The sequence below is a fragment of the Danio aesculapii genome, chromosome 6, assembly GCF_903798145.1.
Source record: "Danio aesculapii chromosome 6, fDanAes4.1, whole genome shotgun sequence".
Classification (NCBI taxonomy): domain Eukaryota; kingdom Metazoa; phylum Chordata; class Actinopteri; order Cypriniformes; family Danionidae; genus Danio; species Danio aesculapii.
Window position 1 is genome coordinate 42,027,524 of NC_079440.1, and position 23,181 is coordinate 42,050,704.

The 23,181-nt window shown below is 36.2% G+C and overlaps 2 protein-coding genes across 2 annotated transcripts in view; both read right to left on the bottom strand.

Moving 5' to 3' along the window:
* The window catches only part of espl1 (extra spindle pole bodies like 1, separase), a 29,648-nt gene extending 8,545 nt beyond the window's left edge, over window positions 1-21,103 (bottom strand). The window contains exons 1-24 of the mRNA XM_056460220.1: window positions 20,926-21,103; window positions 20,634-20,731; window positions 20,239-20,544; window positions 17,961-18,689; window positions 17,782-17,871; window positions 16,877-16,988; window positions 16,372-16,499; window positions 15,258-15,451; window positions 14,942-15,184; window positions 12,791-12,935; window positions 11,495-11,660; window positions 11,230-11,366; window positions 11,012-11,146; window positions 10,066-10,182; window positions 9,590-9,758; window positions 8,120-8,248; window positions 7,868-8,024; window positions 7,585-7,694; window positions 5,188-6,389; window positions 4,690-5,101; window positions 4,469-4,609; window positions 2,007-2,220; window positions 737-930; window positions 69-196 (exon numbers count right to left, since the gene is read on the bottom strand). Coding sequence (XP_056316195.1) covers window positions 69-196; window positions 737-930; window positions 2,007-2,220; window positions 4,469-4,609; window positions 4,690-5,101; window positions 5,188-6,389; window positions 7,585-7,694; window positions 7,868-8,024; window positions 8,120-8,248; window positions 9,590-9,758; window positions 10,066-10,182; window positions 11,012-11,146; window positions 11,230-11,366; window positions 11,495-11,660; window positions 12,791-12,935; window positions 14,942-15,184; window positions 15,258-15,451; window positions 16,372-16,499; window positions 16,877-16,988; window positions 17,782-17,871; window positions 17,961-18,689; window positions 20,239-20,544; window positions 20,634-20,723 — 5,448 coding nt within the window. The 5' untranslated portion in view covers window positions 20,724-20,731; window positions 20,926-21,103. The remainder of the gene's footprint in view (window positions 1-68; window positions 197-736; window positions 931-2,006; window positions 2,221-4,468; window positions 4,610-4,689; window positions 5,102-5,187; window positions 6,390-7,584; window positions 7,695-7,867; window positions 8,025-8,119; window positions 8,249-9,589; window positions 9,759-10,065; window positions 10,183-11,011; window positions 11,147-11,229; window positions 11,367-11,494; window positions 11,661-12,790; window positions 12,936-14,941; window positions 15,185-15,257; window positions 15,452-16,371; window positions 16,500-16,876; window positions 16,989-17,781; window positions 17,872-17,960; window positions 18,690-20,238; window positions 20,545-20,633; window positions 20,732-20,925) is intronic.
* A 484-nt stretch (window positions 21,104-21,587) lies between these two features.
* Window positions 21,588-23,181, bottom strand: part of itgb7 (integrin, beta 7) — a 38,498-nt gene continuing 36,904 nt past the window's right edge. The window contains exons 15-16 of the mRNA XM_056460222.1: window positions 22,582-22,742; window positions 21,588-22,418 (exon numbers count right to left, since the gene is read on the bottom strand). Of these exons, the coding sequence (XP_056316197.1) occupies window positions 22,347-22,418; window positions 22,582-22,742 (233 nt within the window). The 3' untranslated portion in view covers window positions 21,588-22,346. The remainder of the gene's footprint in view (window positions 22,419-22,581; window positions 22,743-23,181) is intronic.

Here is a 23,181-nt window from a genome sequence, read left to right on the forward strand (position 1 = left end):
GTGTTTTATAAGGCAATGTACCAAAGTAATGAGAGCATCATTAGACCCAAGTCTCTCTGGCTGCCTACCTCTCTGTCTGCAGTGGGGATTCGAACTGTGATTGGGGTAGAGCCGCACTCCAGTCGGGTCAGAAGAATAGTGTTGCCAATTTCATCTGGATGCACCCCCGTCAGCGACAGCAAGCATACGGTCACTCCTAAAGCAAAAACACATTTGAATAATACTGTATTATTATATGATATATTACCAGGGTGCCATTTTTATTTTCATATTCTTACCACATTAAAAATTTTAGAAAAATATAATTTAAAGCAGTTGTCTTCACTCTTGCATAACTGCCTCAAAGCATCAAAATAATCCACATAACTCTGGTAATGGTTATTTTTCTTAGCTTCTTGCATCTAAAAGGATTTAAAAACTATATATATATATATAGTGTATATAGTATATATAGTGTTCACTATATACTATATATAGTGGATATATACTATATACTATATATACTATATATATGGAACACTATATACTATATATAGTGTTCCATCCAAAAATATATTTTACTTGTGTTTGCTTTATTGCAAAATCCAAGTCTTAATAACCTTTTCTCTACTTTGAAACAGCAAAGGAGTTATTTTAAACATAACCAAACCGTTCCATTTCCCACTGTATAAACAAAAAACACCATTGTTTTCAACTGAACAGTTTTCACTTTTAAATGTGGAAATATTGTCATTACCTGCAGGTAGATCTTCCAGCTGCTGTGTGAACTGCTGACAGTGTGTCTGTGGAAATTGTGATGGGTTTGATGCTGTGAATGAAAAGATCTGCTCTAACGCAGAAAGTTTCTTCGACTGCGTCATCCCAGATGTTTCCTCCAGACTCAGAGCTCCAAGACCTTCTGCTACATCATTACAAGATTTCTTCAGCTTCCTGAAGAGACAGACAATTATGACTTCTAGGCTGGATTACTGTAATGCTGTTTGCCAGCTGAAGTTTGTTAATAGAGGATGCTGGGTAGCCCATTTTTATCCTCCTTACACTGGCTGCCTGTTAAGTTTCGTACTGATTTAAAAATATTGCTTCTTACATATAAAGCTTTAAATAATCTAGCTCCTGTTTATCTAACCAACCTTCTGTCTCACTACAATCCAACTCACTCTTTAAGATCTCAAAACTCAGGGCTTCTGGTAGTACCTAGAATAGTAAAGTCAAGTAAAGGAGGTAGAGTCTTCTCATTTATGGCTCCTAAACTCTGGAATAGCCTTCCTGATAATGTCCGAGGCTCAGACACACTCTCGCAGTTCAAAACTAAATTAAAGACCTATCTTTTTAGTAAAGCATACACTCATTGCATCACTCAGCAGTGTGATGCATGAATGTGCTCCACGCAGGTTTTTGCATCTCGTTTATATACACTATGAACAGCAGCTAAGCTAATTACTCTCTTTATTCTCTATTTCCACCTGGGGATACTCATCCCGAGGCCCTAAGACTATGCAGCGCCACTGATTCGATCCAACACCAGCATCGAGATGATCCCAAGGTTTCCATAATCCTGGACCAGGCCGTATCCTGAGCAGCTCCTGTGGTGGAGCATGAGACTGATTTCTGTGATGCTCCAGGGACAGACGAGTCTCGCTGACGTCCAGCTTCTCCAGCGCCTAGCCTGCAGCTCTGCACAAGACGTTTGGCCATAGGAGAAATGGTCGTGCCCAACTGAGCCTAGTTTCCCTCGAGGTTTAATAAATCAACACTTTCGCCAATTGGTGAAGTTTTTTTCTCGCCGCTGTTGCCACTGGCTTGCATGGAACTGAACTTAAACGCTGAAAACTGGGCTAACACTGTTTCAGTTTACTATAATCTTCTATGTGAAGCTGCTTTGACACAATCTACATTGCGCTATTGTAAAAGCGCTATAGAAATAAAAGTGAACTGAAAACAAAAAGACATTCAGGTGTTGTAAAAGACAGATTATGAATTCTGTAATGTTATACTAACTGACCTACCTGAACTGGTTAACCACATGACGGGTCATATGGTGGCGAGTGGACACTCCCAGTGCCTGTGCATGCAGCATTGCTGTGATGATGGGATCAGTCTGACCAAATGACTGAGCGAGCAATGAGCAGATATGAGGATAAAGAGAGGGAGACGGGAAGTGGTGCAGGAGGAGCCATGAGGAGCGCAGGTATGACTGGACCGCCTCTACTGACAAGTCAGCTAAAATGCAAAATAAACACATTGGATGGAATTTAGGAACTTTGACAGCTCAGAAAAGTAAAATTTCATGTAACTTTACAGCATCTACTTCCACAGTCTTTTGTTTAATGCTTTAAAATAATAAAAATAATGCTGTGAAAAATTAAAACGATTTGAAATAACTGCTGCACTGCTCAATTTTAATAAATATATTTAAAAAAACTATACGTGATGGCAAAGCTGATGTTTGTCTGTAGCAGTCATTACTTAAATATTTTGTTGCACGATCATTCTTTTGTACTGAACTGTTTATCATTAACGTTAAAAATATTTGAGCTAGGCATAAAACAATAACCGGTTTCAAGGTTTCCCGTGGTTCGGAAAAGTAAAAAAAACGAAAAAAAAAAAAAATGTGTTATACTTTTCCTGTGGTATATGTAGCTTTTTTTTTTAACATGTTCTCAAAGACTATTTTATTTTTTTAAATAGCGCAACAGTATCTCCAGCAGCAAAGGACCATCCACAATAGAAGCTACTGGTCAGCCCACAATTTAACAAACATTTGAAAAACAAAATCACTTGCAGACCAACATCCAAACACGCAATAGATCTGAACAGTGCAGTGGCTTACAGTATATCTAAAGCAAAGAAAGATATCCAATGATGCCTTTAAGTTGTAGAGAAATCCGTTTTTGAAATGAATGAAGAGAGCAGAATTCAATAATTTATTTAAATAATTTAGCCTGACTTTACTGAATTTACTGCCCCAAAATAAAGTGCTTAAAGTGCAAAAAAAAACAGTGTTCAACGGGAAAAAAGTATTGTTTTCCCCATTTAAAAAGAACATTTTACAGCAGTAATCACAATACCATAATACTGTAAAACCATGAGACTTTTATCTAAGGTTTTCATACCGTCAGAATCGTATACCAGGGCTCATGCCTAATTTGTGCTGAACATTATTGTGGGATCCATAATAAAGTTCAAAAGAACATCACTTATTTGAAAAAGAAATATATTTTAACAGGTCTTTACTGTCAATTTAGTTTAAATCAATGCATTGTTGCGTTTTCAAATGATTTATTTCTTAAAAGGGACAGTAATTGACATCATTTACTCATTCTCCACTTGTTCCAAACCTGTCTGAGTCTCTTTCTCCTGTTGAACACAATGGAAGATTTGGTGAAGAATGTTGAAATAAACAGCCATTAACTTCCACAGTATTTTTTGTTACTACTAAGGATGTCAATGACAAATATGTTTTTTTCTGACATTCTTCAGAATATCTTATATTATGTTCAACAGAAGAAAAGGTTTAAAACTACTTAAGTGCAAAACTTTTATGGTTTGTTTCCACTGAGTGGTACAGTTCTATGGCTGTTTCCACTGTCAAAAGGCGTACCGAACCAAACCGTAGCACTTTGTTCGGCACCCTTTCAAAAGGGTACCAAACACGAGAAAGGGTACTAAAAGGTGGAGCTACACGCACACCTGAACACTGATTAGTTACAGGGATACGTCACGAGCTCGTGGAGCTAGCCAGAATGAAAACAAAGAAACAGCCAAGTTTTAAATAAACAGCCAAGAAATTACATCGTAATTGTTTTAATTACATCAAATAGTTTTAGCAATCTGAATCATGAACAAACTGCCAGGTTTATCATTGCCTTCTGGACTATTATGAACTCAGAATGACAAAATAACTGACAGAGGTTACATGTGCTGGTGAAGAGTACAGACACAGATGAGAGGTTTGCACTGACTGTGGGCTGTGTTGCATGTTGTTTTTGAAGCCAAATAAGGACTAAATGTACGTTGTATGTAGTCTTTTTGTAATTGGTAACATATAGGAGACTTTAAGGGTCTGTATATGTTCATATATGTAGCATTTATTTATTTATTTGATATAATTGCAGACGTTACAGTAGGCTATTTCGCACGGTCATCGATCTGCAGTTATAATCAAATCATGTTCATAGAAAAGTTAGTAATAAACATTTATTTACACGTATTTATATGTATAAAGCATCTGTTTTGTGAGAAGTGCTTCTCATATGATATGTGAACGACCCGTACAGCTTTACTGTAGACATTTATTCGAGCAAGAATGATGTTGACTGAAACTTTGTCCTTCACCACACCCACCAAAAGGGTACCCTTGGTAGTGGAAAAGCAAGCCTGATAAAGGTGACCGGTACTGACGCGTACCATACTGTACTAGTCAGTGGAAATGGGCCATAAGACATTATGATAATGCACATAGTATTACCAAGAGATGTAGTTGCATGTGGCAGAGGTGTGTGAGATCCTGATCCATTCTGTCCAGCTCTCCTGAGCTCACTGAAACACTCTCCGCCAAAATCTGCACCCAGATCTCTCCTCAAGACCTCACAGTCAGCATCTGGACTTCCTAGAACCACACAAATTCCTTTAGTCAATTGACAAATTATATTTCAAATTAAAATATTATAATTTTTTACATATACAAACCAGTGTCATTTGTCTCCGTGTCAGAGCCTCTGAGCTCCTCCATGCTGACATCCAAAAGAACCTCTTTTTCTTCCTCCTTAATCATCCTCATCCTCTCTGGCTCCTCTGCGTCTGCTGAACTGGTGCTCTTCTTTGGTCGTCCTCTACGCGTACGTGTCTGTGAAGATACTCCAGGTTCTTCCTCAGAAGAGAGGCCACCGGTAGAGGGAAGAGCTGTGCTTTTCTTAGTGGTCCGTGTTCGTCTGGAGGGTTCTGGATCTACTGTGGAGCTCACAACTTTGGTGTCACTAGAGATAGGGTTCAAGGTTGGTTTCAGAGTGCGAGATGTTTTAGAGGCGTTTTTCTTTTTCTCTGACTTCTCCATTACAGCAGGAGGCGCAGCTTCCGTGTCGCTTTCATCGCTGAACTCAACCTAAAAGAGATCAGATGTATGACAGATTAGGGTATGAAGATGTCTTGCAATCATCTGAAGAAGTTGAAGACAAAAATGAGCCAAACCTTGAAGCGAGAACGCTTTGTTCGTTTAGGAGCAGCCGGGACAACTACAGCTTTCTCTGCAGCAGGAGAAGAATCTTTATAAACCTGGAACGAGCCCTTTGAGGAGACTTTTGACTTTGCAGTGGCATTTCGGTTTGTAGATCGGTGTAATGATGGTGTGAAGTTGACTGAAATGTCAGGCACCTCTGTATTAAAGTCAAATGCTCTCAGGTCACCGATGCCAGTGCTAGTGGAGACAGATTTGGGCCGGATTGTTCTCGTTGCTTTGGGTGTTTTAAAAACTATGGAGGATTTTGTGATGGTAATTTTGGGCACAGAGTCTTTAGTTTTCTTCGAAACGACAGCAGATTCTTTGGTTTTTCTGCTTTCATTCTCCTCAAGTCCACTCTTAACTTTAGCGTTATGTTTAACACCTGCCTCTAGAGGAGCTGGGTCGGGACTCTTGGATCGATGCTTAGATTTTAATTGCGGTTTAACTTTTGGTGGATTCCAGTGCCACGTTGAAGAAAACAGCTCTTCAGGTATACACTGTTTCTTCATGGCCAACGCCAAGCAGCAGGCCACAGCTTTAGCCCCCAGTAGAGCAGCTCTGATGGGCCCAAGTTCTGGTGTCAGTGCTCCTTTAGGCGTCACTGCCTCTAATCCTGCTTCTATCTCCTCCCACAAGATGGCAGCTTTCCCTTTGTCTCCAGTTCTGAGCAGCTGAAGCACAGCACCCAGATGCATTTTACCATGTTCAGCCTGAAGCAGTGACAAGCAGACACTAGGTGATTTTTTGGAGTGTGCAAGTGCTGCCAAACTTCTCTGAAGTTTAGTTACAACACTGCGGCAGCGTTTTCTGGCAGATTGGCGTAGTCTGAGAGAGCATTCGGGATCTGTCTGGAGATCTGCCTGTAAAAGTGCCCAGTGGATGCTGACTCGAGCCACGCTGAGCTCAGTGCAGCAGGGACAGGAGCAGGTCTCTTCATGGGTCAGGCAGGAAAGGCCATGCTGGCGTTTGGGCTTCAGAGGTGGAGATGCTCCTTGGCTTCCTAATCTAGCCATGGTCTCCACAGGCTCCTTCAGAAGGGCACGAGAGCTAAGGATCCCACTCAGATCATCCTCTTCCTCAGAGATGTGACCAGAGGAAGAAGGGGCAGCAGGACGGCCTTTGCGTGGTTTTATTTTCACTTCAGATTTCTGTCGTCGCCCTAGGCCAAAATCTACACGCACGTGAGAAGGAAGCAAAATAAATTATATGTTTGTTTTATGCATGCATTTTAACAATTAAAAAAATTAGAAATAACTGTGGCTAAAGAGTGATCACAAGCATTGGTTTCTGCCTGAAACCCCTACAATCCAAGAGTCAATGGAAATTGTATGACATTTATGTTATGGAAAAAACTGTTTTCTCTTCGCCTTCAAATGAATGTATTCAGAAATCTCAACCAAATGGACTGAATATTTAAGGTTACTTTATCCAGATTTTGTAGAAGCATGAAATAATTGCTACTTGTTTTTAATCTGCAAGATACGCATTTTCTAATTTAATAACCAGTAAACTTTCTCTCACAGTCTCCCCATCAGACTAAGAACAAGATTTAATATTACTTAGTATAGAGTTTGACAATTAGGTGTATATTTGACCTTCCCCGAATAGTGTAAATTTTGTTATAATATTTTTCCATTACTATTATTTTATCGTTATTGCTATTATTTACTTTGTTTAATTACATTGTGTTTTGATAGATGGATAGATAGATGGATAGATGTATAGATAGATCTAGTATAAAAGTGAAATGATTGGCAGTGAAAAATGTATCCCCTTTAAAGCTGAAATATTGTATGCTGGTTATGCTTCTACGCTAAACAAAAAATATCCCCCCCCCTTAAAGCCATGTTCAAAGAACTTTAATACAATTAGGTGAATTCAAGAATGATACTGTTCAAATGTGGTTTCTGAAGTATTTATAAAATGCATTATTTGCCAGTTCAGGTATAAGACTTAATTTAAGATCTTTAAATTATGAATGTCTTTGCTGCTTTCAAAAACTGAATGAAAAAGCTCAGTACGATTGTTGAAACAACACCATAGACTTTAAATTCAAGCCCCCTCAAGGTCCTATGTTTGTTTTTAAGTACTTTCCAGGCCTTGAATTCATGTCTGAAATTTAAACACTTTCAAAAAGTGTGGGAATTCTGAAAAATAAAGGTGACAAACGGAAATAAAACAGATACAAAGTAAAATAAATAAAACAAAATAAAACTAGATTGAAAGAAGAAACAAATGTAACAACATGCAACATAAGACAAGACCACAAAATAACAAGTGCAAAATAAATAACAAAAATACATTTAACAAAGCAATGAAAACTAAACCAATTTTTTAAATGGATGTATCTTTGTTTGCATCTTTACCTGTGCAGAGATCAAGTAATTGTCTAACTTGCTCCAGGTCTAAACTACTAGCTTCAGTAGCACCCTTCATCAGCTCCAACTCTGCTTTCAGAACCAACAGCTCAGCACAGCTACAAAACAACAAAACATGCCAGTCAATCTGCTTGTAAATCAGTTTCACTCAATCCTGCATGTGGCTTCTGGTTGGCTTGTTGACCCTTAATGTCAAAAACACACACATTTAAACCTAAACTGCCACACACATTGTGCCTGTCACACTCACAGACATGAATTATTTACTCACTGGCTGAGTGTCTGCAGTTTGGTGGCCAGTTTGAGAGCCTCTAGACACTGAGCTTTAGCTTCATGAACAGCTCCGCTGCTGCTCCTGGTGATCACCATCTTCTCTGAGCACACCAGCACTTCACTCAGCAACAGCCACTTAAATACAACACTGTCTCCTACAGATGGAAAACACAAGTTAAAAGAAAATAACAAAAACATTTCTTTTGGATTTACAGAGAAATCCGTTCAGGAATAGTTACAGCTGTTGTACCTTTATCCACAAAGCGAGTGTCAGTGTTTGGTCCAGGGGCTCCATAAAACCCGTTGCCCAATAACATCATCACCAGGCTACACAACAGCTTCAACCCTTCATATTGAGCCGTGTCTGGAGTCTTTAGACCTAAAACACAGACAATATAGAACATTAAATCACATGCAGCATATGGGTTGTGCAGTGCTTAATACGTAAATGAATAATTTCCAGAACAAAACCAGGAAATAAAAGTTACAGTGAACGCCGTCCACCATATAATTTTAATTTTCCTGCAACATGACATTACAAAGCAGTTATAGCAAAAAAAATTAAAATAAAGCATCAAATTTCTGAATGGTCCATTTATTTTGTGCAATATAACGTTATTGGTAAACCATGGATAAAAACAAACAAACATGTAGCTACAAAACATCACTATTCAGTTCACTATCTAATCTTCAAGAAGAGCCTATGGTCAGGTCTTCAGTCATGTTTTCTAGCTGACTTGCTTCCGTCTCCTGCTATCCTGATCCAGATGTGCAGTTTCATCTTCTCAAGATCTTTATTGATCAGGCTCATTATCAGATTTACTTGTGCTTTAAAAAAAATATATGCTTGACTGCCTCTAGCATTTTGAAAATACAAATATTATTTAGGTATGTCAATATGCCATTATTTGCGCTCCTTTTGCGCGTGAAACAATAATCATCACCAACCAACAAGAGTGATTGTAAATGTAAGAAAGCTGATCGGTCGAAAGGGACTACCTTTATGTGTACGCATGCACACAATCCACTCAGCTTTGCTTGCCGTTTTTTCTTTGACATTTTCTCTTTCTCTCTCACACACACACCTGACATTTCCCGGAACAGGATCCGGCAAGATCTGGCTCAAATTAAGCAATGTGTATGTGATGCGAGTAACTTTCCGTCCAGATCCACTTGGTTTATCAGTTTACATGTTCTCCTGATTTTCATAAATGAATTAATATTTTCCTTAACTCATAGTAAAGACAAGTATAATATGTTTAAGAGTTTATTACTTAATATTTATTGCATTGAATAGGTCTCTCATATATGTGCTATCTATTCTTTTAAACTCAACTGATAGTGTATAAAGTGTTTTAATCTTAAAAAAAGGGATAATCAGCCAAAAATTTAAATTTCCTCATCATTTACTTAGACTCAAGTGGTTCTAAACTTTAATACATTTATTTCTTCTGTTGACACAAAAGTCTGAAGAATACAATGAACAACAATAGCTGTTTTTCCCAACATTCGTCCTTTATGTTCAGTAGAAGAAAGAAACTCAAACAGATTTTGAACAAGTGGAGGATGAGTAAGTGATGATAAAATTATAATTGTTGGATGCACTGTTCCCTTAAGCCACTATGTAAAAAACAGCTTTTAAACATGCAAGTGTGAAATGGGATAGAACTGTTGTTCACTGGATCTTCATGTGCAGTGTGTGTACTAGAAAAGAACTGACCCTGCTGCACGATGCTCTGGCGTAGCTGTGAGTCCAAAGCCTGTGTGTCCAGACTCAAGTATTCACTGGCTGTCTGCAGTGCTCGAGCCCTGAGCAGGTACCAGCTCTTAGAATGATGCTGAGCAGATTCCTTTATCACCTCCATCAGGCAGGACACGCCACTCTCCACCTAACAGAGAGAGAGAAATGTTACCAAAGTAATTTAATAAATATTAATAATAATTATAATAATGACAACTGAGTTAGTAATAATTCCATAACTACTTTCATATGTTCTATTTACTGCAAACATTACGAATGCTTTGGCAATACTTTTGTAACATTTGTCATGCCAATAAAGCAAGTTTGAATTGAAAGAGACAAAAACAGATTAAGCACAGATATTGGTTTAATCAGAAATCATCCAGTTTAAAGTATATATTTTTTGGATTAAATTGACTCAGTAGTCCACAAACAAATGTATGAAAGAGCATTACCTGTCCCAGAGCATAGTGTAGCTGTGCTTTTTGCAACATAGCCATCATGGATATGATAGACGTCCCCTCAGAGATGGAGACAGATGACAAGCTCTTTTCTGCTTTTTCTAACTCCACCTGAAACATGCAAAACTTGCTGAAGTTTAATTTGAGCTTTTTATTTAATAAAGTAGAACTACATGATCCTGGATAAACAGATTCAATGAATCTATTTGTTTAAAATTGACTAATCTATTTTAAGAAAATGTCATCAATTTGAGGTTTTTTTTTGTATTTTATATATACACAAATATAAAAAAACCAATCCCCATTCAAATTCATTACAGCATATGGTAAAACATGCAACAATCTATTTAGTTTAAATTTATTTTTATAAATCTATGTAAAATTTATTTAGATAATGCTTACACGGCACTAACAATGTGAGAGCATGTGATTGGTCAAGGACAGAGAAGCAGTAAAGACAACTAACCTATATTTAAGTATACAGATATTTGTTAAACAAATTTCCAAGACTTTCACAAAACTGTGCATTTTTTTGTTTTTCCAAAAATTTTCCAGTTTTGAAAAAGTCTAAATTCCTTGACTTCCATGGCTATGAACTCTGCCAGTTACAATTACTTATCTTACTTTACTACTAGATTAATCAAATTTAGTCAATGTTGATTCATCTGGTAATGATTATCGTTATTAGGGAGAGAAAAAAAAACACTTATATAGAGGCGATCAAAAGTCAAATCACCTTTTAAAAGCAGCATGATGCTCCACATAAAGATTGCATTATTAAGGTATGATTCACTTTCAAAATGTGATTTATTCTCTACCGTTAAGGTTACTATTAGACTACTTGAAAATAACAATACAATGTGGCTGAAATCCTAAAGAAAAGTTTGGGTCAAAGGCAGTTTTGAATGTTTCACTATTTTATGTTGTAATTACAATTCACCTGTGCAAGCTGCGGTGAACCCAGGTAAAGCAAGATCCTGGTAGAGTGGCAGAAGGCATTGGCACTATTCTGGCCATCGCCAAGTACATTGAAAAGGGCGGCAGCAAGCTGATATCCCTCCAGAGCTTGCAGGTGCTAACAGAGACATTTGTTATTTAAACATCAGTACAAATCTCAAACCCTTTACTGCACAGTCAGTAATGGGGGGATTCACAAACCTTGCCCATAAGTGTGTAGAGGGTAGCCATCAACGTCATTGAAGAAGCTGTAAGTTTAGGGTCTCTAACTGCAGGCACAGACCCTCTGAGGAGACTCCGCCATAGAGACAAACATCTATCCAGAGGCTCACTTTGCTCTGACACAAACAGAGCAGCCACATTACTAGATTAGTCTATATACAATACAATACAAACAAAACGATACAAATGAACACAGTATATAAAAATGCATTATTGTATTGTGTGTTTGAAAGTGTTGACTTACTGCTGTGAGCCAGCAGGTTGAAGCGTAGTCCATCGTAGACTAACTGGCTCTCCTGTGATTTCTGTTTGTCCTCGTACTCCAGATCATTTGTGGGAACAGGATCCATATTCACATCTCTTTTATTCTCCTCCTGCACTGCACACAAACGCTTCTCTGTGTCCACAGCCTATAACACACACAAACAACCAATATGTTACATAAAATGTTGCTTTTGTAGTGTTGAGTATGTACATTGTGGTTTAAATGATGTGGTCTGTCTCTTATGCTATAATAAATTAACTATTGTAATTCATTTGTTTTGTAAATTGACACGTAGATTATAATTAGTGCTTGGAATTAATCCAATGGATTCAAATACAAAATAAAAGTTTGTTTTGACAGTGTGTGTGTGTGTGTGTATTATTTATATTTATTACGTATACATGTTATTTTCACACATACATAGAAACAAAACTATACAAAACCATTTTGTTACATCACAGGTGTCAAAGTCAGTTCCTGGAGGGCCGCAGCCCTGCACAGTTTAGTTCCAACCCTAATTCAACACATCTGATCCAACTAATTGAGTCCTTTAGGCTTGTTTGAAACCTACAGGTAAAGCTACGGTCACACTGGGCTTTGTGTGTGTGAAATTCTGTCGTACGGTGCTGCGAAAAGGGGCGGGATTAAACAAGATGATTAGACATTTAAAAAAAGCGAGCGATTGCTCCATGTTTTAAATTTCTGTCCAGAGAGGTCCTGTTTTGATCCTCGATTGGTCTCACGCAGTCAAGTGATGCAATTTCGCAGGTCAGAGTTCACCAAGCTTGAACTTTGCACCGCAGCGAACTGCGAAACTTAACGCATGACCTTGCGTTTCCGGTCTGACACATTCGCGTGCGTATGAATGGAAGTCTATGGGAGGAAAAGCCCAGTGTGACCGCAGCTTAAGTGTGCTGGAACAGGGTTGGAACTAAACTGTGCAGGGCTGCGGCCCTTCAGGAACTGACTTTTAAACCCCGGTGTTACAATTATCTTTAAAATTATATACAATTTGTATCATACACATTTATTTTATATGTAAATATAAATTTTTAATCGTATGCATGCAAGTGTGTATTTATATATACAAACACATCAATATACATAGTACACACACACAAATTATGTCTAAACAAACATTTATTTTGGATGCAATTTTTTTTTTGCCCAGCACTAATTATAATCATTTATATTTGCTAACAAAACTCATTTTAGGCATTTAAGAACAATTAAATATCTATATATTTTGGTTAAGTGTCCACAGTTATCACTGACCTCCTGCAGGTTGGACTCAAGAGTGCAGATGTAGAGCCACAGGGAGGCGTGGGCTTTCTCATCCTTCAGCCTATCAGCATTCTCTGCCATCTCTGGTTCTGCTTCCAGCAACCGCAAAGCCTCATGGGTAAAATCAACTGCTGAGCTGGTTATAAACAACAAAACCAGTTTTTTTTTTCTGTATATAATATACCTTTCATCTCCAGCCCTGTTTTAACCTGGTACTAATTTGCTGGGGGTTTTTTTGCCAACGCATAAGTCATAAAATGTTACGTTTGTCTACGTTCAAACACTTTCAGAGGTAGATGAAAACATATTGAGTCGGATAAGTTCCATAGTAAACACTCTTGTAGTCAAATGTGTTTGCACAGCAACTAAAGACCACCTACACTCACTTAACATGTAACCGTTATTGGATATATTGGGAAATTGCACCAACAACAAGGCCTTTATACTTTACTGCATTGTAACAAAATCCAAAGGCTTTGATCAAAATTGTACTTAGCATCCTCATGCTTTTCTTTTGATTGTTTTCCCACCTATTCATTTCCCGTTTTCCCGCTTATTCACAAGCCTTGTAACAAAAACGATAGCCTTAAAAAAATCCACAACACAAGCAGACACAAAATAAGCATACACAAAAGTCTTGCTTTACTACTTCTAACCAGGGGTCCGTTCTTCGTACATTGATTACGTACGAGCTGGATTTGGTTATTGGTGATTTGACAAGATCCAGGATCGTTTCGCTATTCAAAACTCATGTGAGAGTTGTCATAGCAACATGTCAGGTAGCACAAACCTACTCTGGAACTGGCTGGTTTCATATAAACAGGATTAGATCGGGTAATTGAAGCAAAGTTAATACTGAAAGTATGTACTGAATGCTGATATTTTCTTACAGTAGAAACCTATAGGTTACATACACTGGGGAAAATACTTAGTTTAAAAAAAACAGTAAAGTAAAACTAAATAAATTGCTAAATACTTGACACATAAAATCCCAGCAGCCCACAACAAATGTGGAGAGAGAGTTAATTTTATTGCCATTTCAGCTTCTATGGCTATGTCATGGCAAAAAATAAAAATAGATAAATTTTACCACGTTTTATAAATACCAATTTTCTATAATTATAAAAATATTCTAACAATTAAAAGTAATCAACAGCAATAAATAATATACAAGGTAAAATACATAAATATTAATGATAATATATAAGATAAAAATCTTATCTTTAAGGTTTCCTTTCCTTTAAATCTTTAAGGTTTCCTTTCGATAAAAAAAAAAAAAAAAAAAAAAAGTACAATTTTAGATGGATTCACATTTAAAAATATTTAATTTAAAGTCTGTCCAGATAAAAATTGTTGTCTGATAACATTAAAAATGGGGCACTCCAACAAATGTGGAAAGTTATTGTGAATCATATTCAACAAACAGTTTACTATGAATTTGATGTAATTTTGCTCCCATATAATTGAATATTAATCAGATGTCATGACGCTGCTGTGCTGTCAGCCAATCGTTGCATTGCTGATCATGATTTCGAGGATCGATAGAGTCGTCCTTCATGCGCTGCCATCTCAGATCAGTTCATCCAGACATTTTAATCTGATTCGCGAACTTGTTTTAACCAAATTAACCAGGGATCAATCATCAAGCTTAAAAGATCCAGGATCTGTCAAATCATCCAAGATAATTTAAGCAAGGTACGAAAAACGGACCCCAGATCACTGAAAACATGCTAATATCATGTTGTTTATTTATTTATGTTTTAATGAAATATCTGCAACATAGGCTATATTTATGCTAACACTTGTACTGAATATTTACTATATAAGCGTTTAATCATTGACTCACTGCACAAAAAAATGATAAAACAACTCTGATCAATCTGAAGCAACTTAAGACTTTATCAAAGATAAATATTCTGAAATATTAAAATATGTTTATATATATTTTTTTATATATATCTGAAACTATTAAAATGTGTTTTATGATAAAAATATTCTTATGATATATCTTTAAAAAATGCATGTAAGCCTTGAGTGGCCATCTCTTATGTACAACCTGATCATGTCCATTTTAAAAAAAGGTAATCATTTATTTCTCTTAATACGATGTGAAAACACAAATAATTCACTGTGTTCACCCACCAGTCAGTCTGCTGGCTGAAGTCCTGATAGCACACAACCTGTGCCATCTCACACAGATAAGTGGCTCTTCTCAGAGTGTGTGGGGTTTCTTCATGGCAGATTTCCAAGAGGTCACAGAGTGTGTTGTAGCGTTCCTGCGCTGTATCTCCAGTCTGCTCTTTATATACACGCAACTCCTCCTCCAACAAACACATCATAACCTCCTCATCCACTAATGTTTCTCCTAACCCGTCCCTCAGAGTCCTGAAAAAAAACATTGTCATCTTAAAGGCAATCAAGAGGTACACTGGAAGCCTTATTTTGAAGTGCAAGTCACCTCAGGCGTGTGTCATCCTCTCCTGCTCTAGCGGCATCACACTTGGTTTTGACCCACATCGACACTGGTTCGGCGAGATGATCCAGAATCTGTGAGCCCAAAGCCTGAATCCAGCGAACAATCCAGTCTAGAGCCTGCTCCAGATGGCCTGCTCGGCGACTACACTGCACTGTCAGCATGAAACAGCGGTTGACCTGAAACATCCACATGATAAACGTAGTCAAGAAGCTTATCCTGTCAAATATACATTTTTAAAAAAACTGAAAGTACAACTTGATGTTCAAGATTCAATAGGTTTATAATACATAGAAGACAATACTGACACAAGGAACACAAATTCTTTGTTGCTGCTATTAGTGGATTAGTTGTTTGTGTACACTGAACATATAAATTTATATTACGTTTTTACAGTTTATTTTTTCTAAAAACACAAAAATTGTATTTAGATGTTAAAAATCACTTTAAAAGAATGAACTGAATAAAATAAGTTTCTCACAGAATTAAAAGCCAAGACAATTGAACAGAACATTGCTTATTAAAGTGTTAGTTAAGTCAATAAGTCATTAATAATCGCATCCATGTGTCGTTGCAATCCCCCGAAACCTTTGTTCATCATCAGAACACAAGTTAAGATACTTTCAAAGAAATGTGAGAGCGACTTGACTTGCATAATCTGCAACGGTGCTGAGATGCTCAAAGTCCAGAAAAACTGTCAAAAGAGTCTACGTAACTCAGTGCTTCAAATGTAATCATATGAAGCTCCAAGAACACTTTTGTGTACCGAAAAAAAAAGCTGTAAAAATGGCTTTGTTCACCAAATTTCAAGCAGCACAAAAAGCAAGTGTTGTATTGCTTGTAGTAAATTTTCACCCTAACATGGAAGATATAGGCAAATAAAGTTTCTTAAAAATATATTGTGTTCTTGGAGCTCTGTGTGATTATAGTTCACATGGGCTGTTTTGACAACGTTTCCTTTTCTGGACTTTGAATGTCTTAGGATCCTTGCTGTTGAAGGAGGGTCAGAAATCTCTCTAATTTAATCTAAAATAACTGAATTAACAACAATAATAAAAGTTATCAATAAAATAAAATAATAAAATCAGGTAGTTCTTACCCGATCCACAGGAAGAGAGGGTGGGCAGTCCTTACAGAGCACCTGACACACAATCATAGACAATCCAAAGGCTCCTTCATACAGCTTCCTGTTAAACAGCTCGTACACCACATTATTCACTGCACACACTAGAAGAGGAGGGAAAAAGAGACATACAATACATACTTTAAACTTCAAATGTCATTTTTTATTATTATTATTACAAATTAATACATATTCAAGAGGGACATATTTAATTGATCAAATCAAGAAAGCAGACATAACCACTGCTGTAAAATAACATCTATTTTAAATGTGAAAATTTCTATTATTAAAATAAAAAAATAGCCTTTTCAAACATATTTTTCAAACAGAACAAGTTTCCAACAGTGATAAATGCTTCGTGATCACAAACCGGCATATTGGAATGATTCTGACACTAAAGAAATACTAGCTTATTCACAGACTCATTCAACAAGAATTCACATTCCACAAGCAAGCTTTAAAAAAAAAAAAAGACACCTACCTGCTTTAAGCAGCAAGTTGTCATTACTGAGCGTCCGCAGTTCAGCAAGCATACGTCCTGCGGTCGACCGGCAGAACAAAAGCACTCTGTCCAAAGTATCACCCACAGACACCTTTGCAAACAAAATAAGTCAATCATATAAATGAGAGACCACTCAAAAACTATTTTATCATAGTCCAGACGAGAACTGCACCATATTGAAAATAATCTGACATTCGGATTATTTTTCTTGCGATATGAATACAATTTCAGCAGTTTGACTCGAACAGCTCTATTTGAAATGAACGGGATAATTTTGTAGCGATAGACAGGGCAAAGATCAGAGAAAAAAAGCAGTGCTTTATGGTCAAACAGCAGTCAGATATTCATGTACAGTAACTGAATAATCAAAAGTAATGTAAAATAACAATGTACAGTCTTCATTGCTTAACTATAATCCCAACTCAACATTGCAGATACTGCGATGTGACTATTGCCCTATTCCCGATAGTTTAGCAAATTACCTGACATTGCAATATTTTGTTTTGCTGTGATATGTACTGCGGTATGAATACAATTTTACCAGATGATTTAAATAGCTCTATTTGGAAAGATAATATTCATTTAAATCAACTGCGATGATCAAGTCTTTTTCTATATAGAGCATCTGCATAAATTAAAATAAATTACAAGCAAAAATAAACAAACAAACAGTGCTTTATGATTTTTCGGGGGATCCTAATAGTATTTATGTACAGAAATTGAACAAATCAAATGTAAAATAACAAGAAGATCTTTGTATAAATAATAAAACGTAATAAAATCTTTAGCTTTTAATCTTTATCTAATAATCTAATCCTATGATGCGACTATTGCAGATACACACATTGCCATATCAATGCTCAAACGATATTGTTCACCCCTACCTGAGATCCATGAAGACTATCATACGTGCAGATGAAGCCCTGGTAAAAACTGAAACAAAGGGAGTATTGCACCTGCAGCGAATAGGAGTTCTGGAAAATAAACACACAAGCCTTTAAAAATAAAATTCAACCCAGAAGAACACATCAAAGAGTATCAGTGAATTATTACACAAACACACCTTTTGCTGTGTTAGCAGAAATTCCTGATATTCTTCCAAAAAGGAAAAACAAGCCAACAAAGTGGTCACATCCATTCCTTTACACTGACTAGCTTCTAACGTCCAAACCACCAGCTGACAAGCCTCTAACAGGGCATGAGACTCTAAGCTTGAAATGCCACGAGGCAACATCCGGAGAGCACGGGCACATTCAGTGAAGCTTTTACTGCATTCACCTCCAGAACTTAACACACACTGCATCTGCACTGCACGATCTGCCAGACCCAGAGCGGAACGCAGGCCAACGTGACCATCAACCTCCTTTAGAGTGCCTCGCAAGAGTTCAACAGCCTCAGTTGAAAAGCGACTTTTGCAGAGCAGTTTAGACACTTTAAACGCCACCTCGCACCACACGGCCAGCAGTGAAGTAGAAGATCCGGAGTCCTGAGGGTTGAATAAAGCACCAGAGAATAACTCACGCAATTCAGAGGTCAGAAAACGTACATCGTCTTGAGTAAAACCTCCACATGATCGTTCGTACTCCACTACTGCTTCCTCGACAAACAGAGGAACTTTGGATGGGGAAGATGATGAGCTGGACCCCTGTTCAAGGAGTCTGAATGTTAAAGCTTGCAGCTGACAGTGGAGTCTGTCTCGTGGAGGGAGGGTGGAAGCACTTGATTTGTTAGAGAGGAGACTGTTCCACAAGACTGCGAAGCAATTGCGCACCAGGACATTAAAGTCATCAATCTGTCAAAAAAAAAAAAAGCAAAAATATGTGAATATTGAAATACGGATAAATAAATACATTCACAATGATCGTCTTCAGAGTACCCACATTTACCCCATCAACAAACTTTGGGGTGTAAAAATATAAATTTCTTTCAAATTAATAATTTTTAAAACGAGACTAAAACATAAAAGTTTTTTTAAGCACTAAAATCAACATTATAGATCTACAATATGTGGTCGTCATATCAGTATCCGCAAAAAAAGACTTATATTTAATGTTAGGGCTATAGGCATGTTAAGAAACTTGGTTTATTAAAGAAAATAAATTATGGATTTTTCCAGCAGTTAAAAGACTTCAGATGGACGTTGCTGGTTATGAAGGACATGACTGGTTTCCACACAGCAGGAGCACTTAAGAAGTTTACGCTAGAAGGAAGTCATGATGTCAACAGTGTGGTAATTTTTCACACTTGGAAAACAAACAAACAAACAAACGAGAAGACATTTATTATAAATTAATTTACATAATTTTGTTTGAAAATAATTGAAGTGTCTCCAGGGTACCCAAACATTTATGACCACTTCAGTTTATACTCCTATTATACATTTAGTTACTTTTTACTTTAACTGACAAAAATTACTGCCGTTTTATTGTTTTCATCAACTATAAACATTTTACACAAAAATCCTCAGCAAATACTTAGTAAACAAATCAAACCTAAATATAACAACACACATTCATTTGACTGAAATAAAAAATAAACAAATGTCTATTTTTGATTCTTAGAACGCCAATGGTTTCAAATAATGTAAAAGATGTAATTACAACAAAGGAAAATTTACTATATACACAATTCAGTATCCTTTATTATTATCATAACAAAAATCGAGCAAAATACAAAAATAGCACTATTAAATGTTTTGCAGTCAAGTTGGCTAACCAGAATTAACTTAAAACTATACGCCAGAAGCACCAATTTGTCTGAAAAAAAAAATAAACAAATGTCTATTTTTGATTCCTACACACAGAACACAAAAGATACCAAATGATGTAAAAGAGATGTAATTACAACAAATGTAAATACAGAAATTTACATTTACAGAAATAAACAGTTTTTGTAATCTTTATTATTACACCAAGAGCAAGCGAAATATACTATACTATAATAAACTATACAACTGAAGAACTTTTGATAGATTGCACAAAACATTTACAGTTTTTTTATTTGATTTGGTATATATTTGGAATTTTGATAATAATAATAAGAAGAAGAATGTTTTTATTAAGTTGTTATTATTAATAATTATTAGTAATAAATAAACAGTTGAAATCATCTTTTCCAGAACCCTACTTGAACAGAAATATCCTCAGTGCTTTTAATTTTCTTAATTCCCTTCCTATTCTAGCCTGTACTATTTTAAAGGAAATATTGCAAAAACTTTGTATGACTAATTCTTCTAAAGGTGTATTTGCCCACTTACGATGAGTTTCTTCCATCAACTAATAGTGTAAAAATATATAAAAGCATCTTTTAAGTTAATAAATGTAGATGTAAAAGTACTGTACCTCTGCAGACAAACATTTCAGTCTTCTATACACGAGCTGACCCAGTCGACAAGCTGGACCATGAGCTCCAAGACTTGCGACTTTCTGTAGGATGTGAAAGACTATTTTCTCCAGATAAAAGGGGTTGCTCTGCATGCCGGACTCTTCAAGCAGTTGAAACCCTTGGACAGCCAGTTCCACCAGCTCCACTATCCGCTCTTGAAGGTCAGCATCCACGGAGCCGCTGCCCAGCCGCTGGTTGCAGGCTCTGATGATACGATCACACATTGTGCGACCATAAGGACCCAAGCCACCATCCACATGTTTCTACAGCAAAAGAAATAAAGAAACGCTCCAGCATTGTGCACGGTACACGAAATAAACACTCTAACGTGAACATACAAAATCTGTTTTACCTTTAGTTCGTTGTGGAGGACTGTAATGTCCTTGACACAAGATAACTGCTGAACGTACTCTTCTGTTTTCAAGCTCTTTAATGCCATCATTGTCGGATCTGCAACTCAAAACAATATGCATATTTATGTATCTGAATGACTTTATAAAGCTGAATGGCAAGACTTTTCACTGCATAAAAGTACGTTTATTGGTCATCTGGTGTGTTGCCTAGTAAGTTCTGACATATAAGATTAAACTAGCAAGTTAGCAAGCTAACGCTGATAGCAAATCATGTAAACAAATCCAACAAACCTGTTAGCTTGTCAGCTACCGCTCTCGGTTAAGCGGTCAGATATTGAGAAAATGACACTCTTTTAGAGTGTTTTGAAATACAGCGTTTCTCAACATGTATATAAAAGTAAAACTGCCTTATTTTTCCACTGGCGCGTCGCCGTTATTTGGATGACAGCAGCGGAACGAAAAAGCGAAGCCGCGCATATATTTAAATACTGCAAAGCCTATCGGGAAACTGTGACAACGTCTCGAAAGAGGAAATGTACCATGTGGCACGGGTAATTCAAAAAAAAAATTCTTAGTTTTTAAAAATTGTTTAATTAATTTAGATGGTGAAAATCGATGATAAACTGGTAATGAAATCTGAAATCTCAATTTAAACAGATGTTTTTATATATATATTCACATACATTCAATACATAAGTAACACTTCTATACAGTTTTAATTTTGCTGTTTTAAAGTGAAACATATATAAAAATACAGCATACAAAATTTGTATTTGTTTCAAAGGCACTTTTATTATTATTTGTTATTTTTTTAACCAAGACCAAGCAAAATACAAAAGACAACTGATTTAAATGAACTGAAATATAGATAATAAAGATAATAAGATTAAAGAAAATATACAATATACATTTTCTTAAAACTCAAATTTATTATTCAAAATCTTTTACCAAGTCCAAACACAACGAATAAATAAATAAAAATATACCAAATAATGTTTTTAATTAAACATGAGATATATAATAAACAATATAAAACACTTAGCAGTAAAGCTAAACAGGTATCAATTTCATGCCATGAAAGGTTAATTCGCCATACATTCTGGAATATACCGTACATTTAGAAAGTTATTTTGGATTACATCGTAAAATAAGCTGTCTAGTTAACATTCACGTGTTCTTCTGCTACATAAGACATATCAAAAAATCTATTTTGATGCCATTGTTGATAAAAGTACAAGATAAAATTGCATGATAAAAACTAAAACATAATTCTTGTGCTTGGAATTGAAGGATGACTGTGTGCGATTTATATTGTCAAAGTATATGTGGAAATTCCAGAAACCCTGTTCCACAAATAAAGTTAAACACTCCTTATTTAAATCAAATCAAAACAAAGGAAGTTCTTAAATTGTTTAATGGGTTAAAAAATGCCAACATGTTTGGATAACATTGTTCAGTTTCACAGCTGATTTCACAGCTCTATTTAGTCATAACAGAAAGGCTTTGTGTTCTGCAGCATTTGAATTTACGCTAAATATATCACACTATTTATAAACTTCCTGTTCTCTATCACAGTGTTTTTACGGTTAACCTAGGCTACACATTTTGAACACAGTTTTAAGCTGCACAGTGTGAAATGTCCAAAAGAAAAAAGCGAAAAGAAACAAAAAACTACAATAGCAAACTCCCAGAAATCTGCCCTCTCTTTAAATTTATGCTTCGTTTTGCATATGTAAAGGGTTCATCACTGTTGTCGTGGCACCTTTGAAAAGAGGATTCTGGTCCTGAATAGAACAGAGAGACACAGGATTGTTAAACAGCTGATCTGTACTTCCTTTATTTCATATTTATTTAATAATTCATATCATATTAATAGATATATTATAACAAGTATATTATAATTTGCTCCACATTTAAAGTTAATAACGCTGTATGCCTGTACATCACCCCTTTCCACTGCGTCTGACTCTGCATTTTGACGAAGCTCTGATATTCTCTATAGTCGTACAGCTCCAGGAGGGCACGGTAAATAATGATTATTATAATGCCAGTTATTATGATTCCAGACACAGAGCTGCCGATGATAACTTTAGTCTTATCAACAGTATCTACAGAGACAAATAAAAAAAAAAGCTGTTAACATTCACATTCAACATTGTTTGAAATTTTGCTGTTAATTTACTCATCCTCATTCCACTTGTTATATGACTTTTTTCATCGTTAGAACATTAAAGAAGATTTTTAGCTGAAACTGTGGTCCTTGGTTATTCAGATAATGTCAACAGTTGAGCTACCAGCACTTTGACAGTCAAAAAATCATATTCAGGCAAAGCAAAATGAAGTCCTGAAATCTTAGGAAATGAAATAAAATGGTAAGCGCAAGAAGCTGATTTACTTAGTGTGTTATTTCCTTTAATTAACAGCCTCTGCAAATGGTCCAGAATGCGTTTACAACTCTCTGGAGCAAGAGCTCAAAGAATTAACCGTATTATATTTAAGACTCACCAGTATCATTATGTTTTGCCCATATTATTTTTCTATTTATTC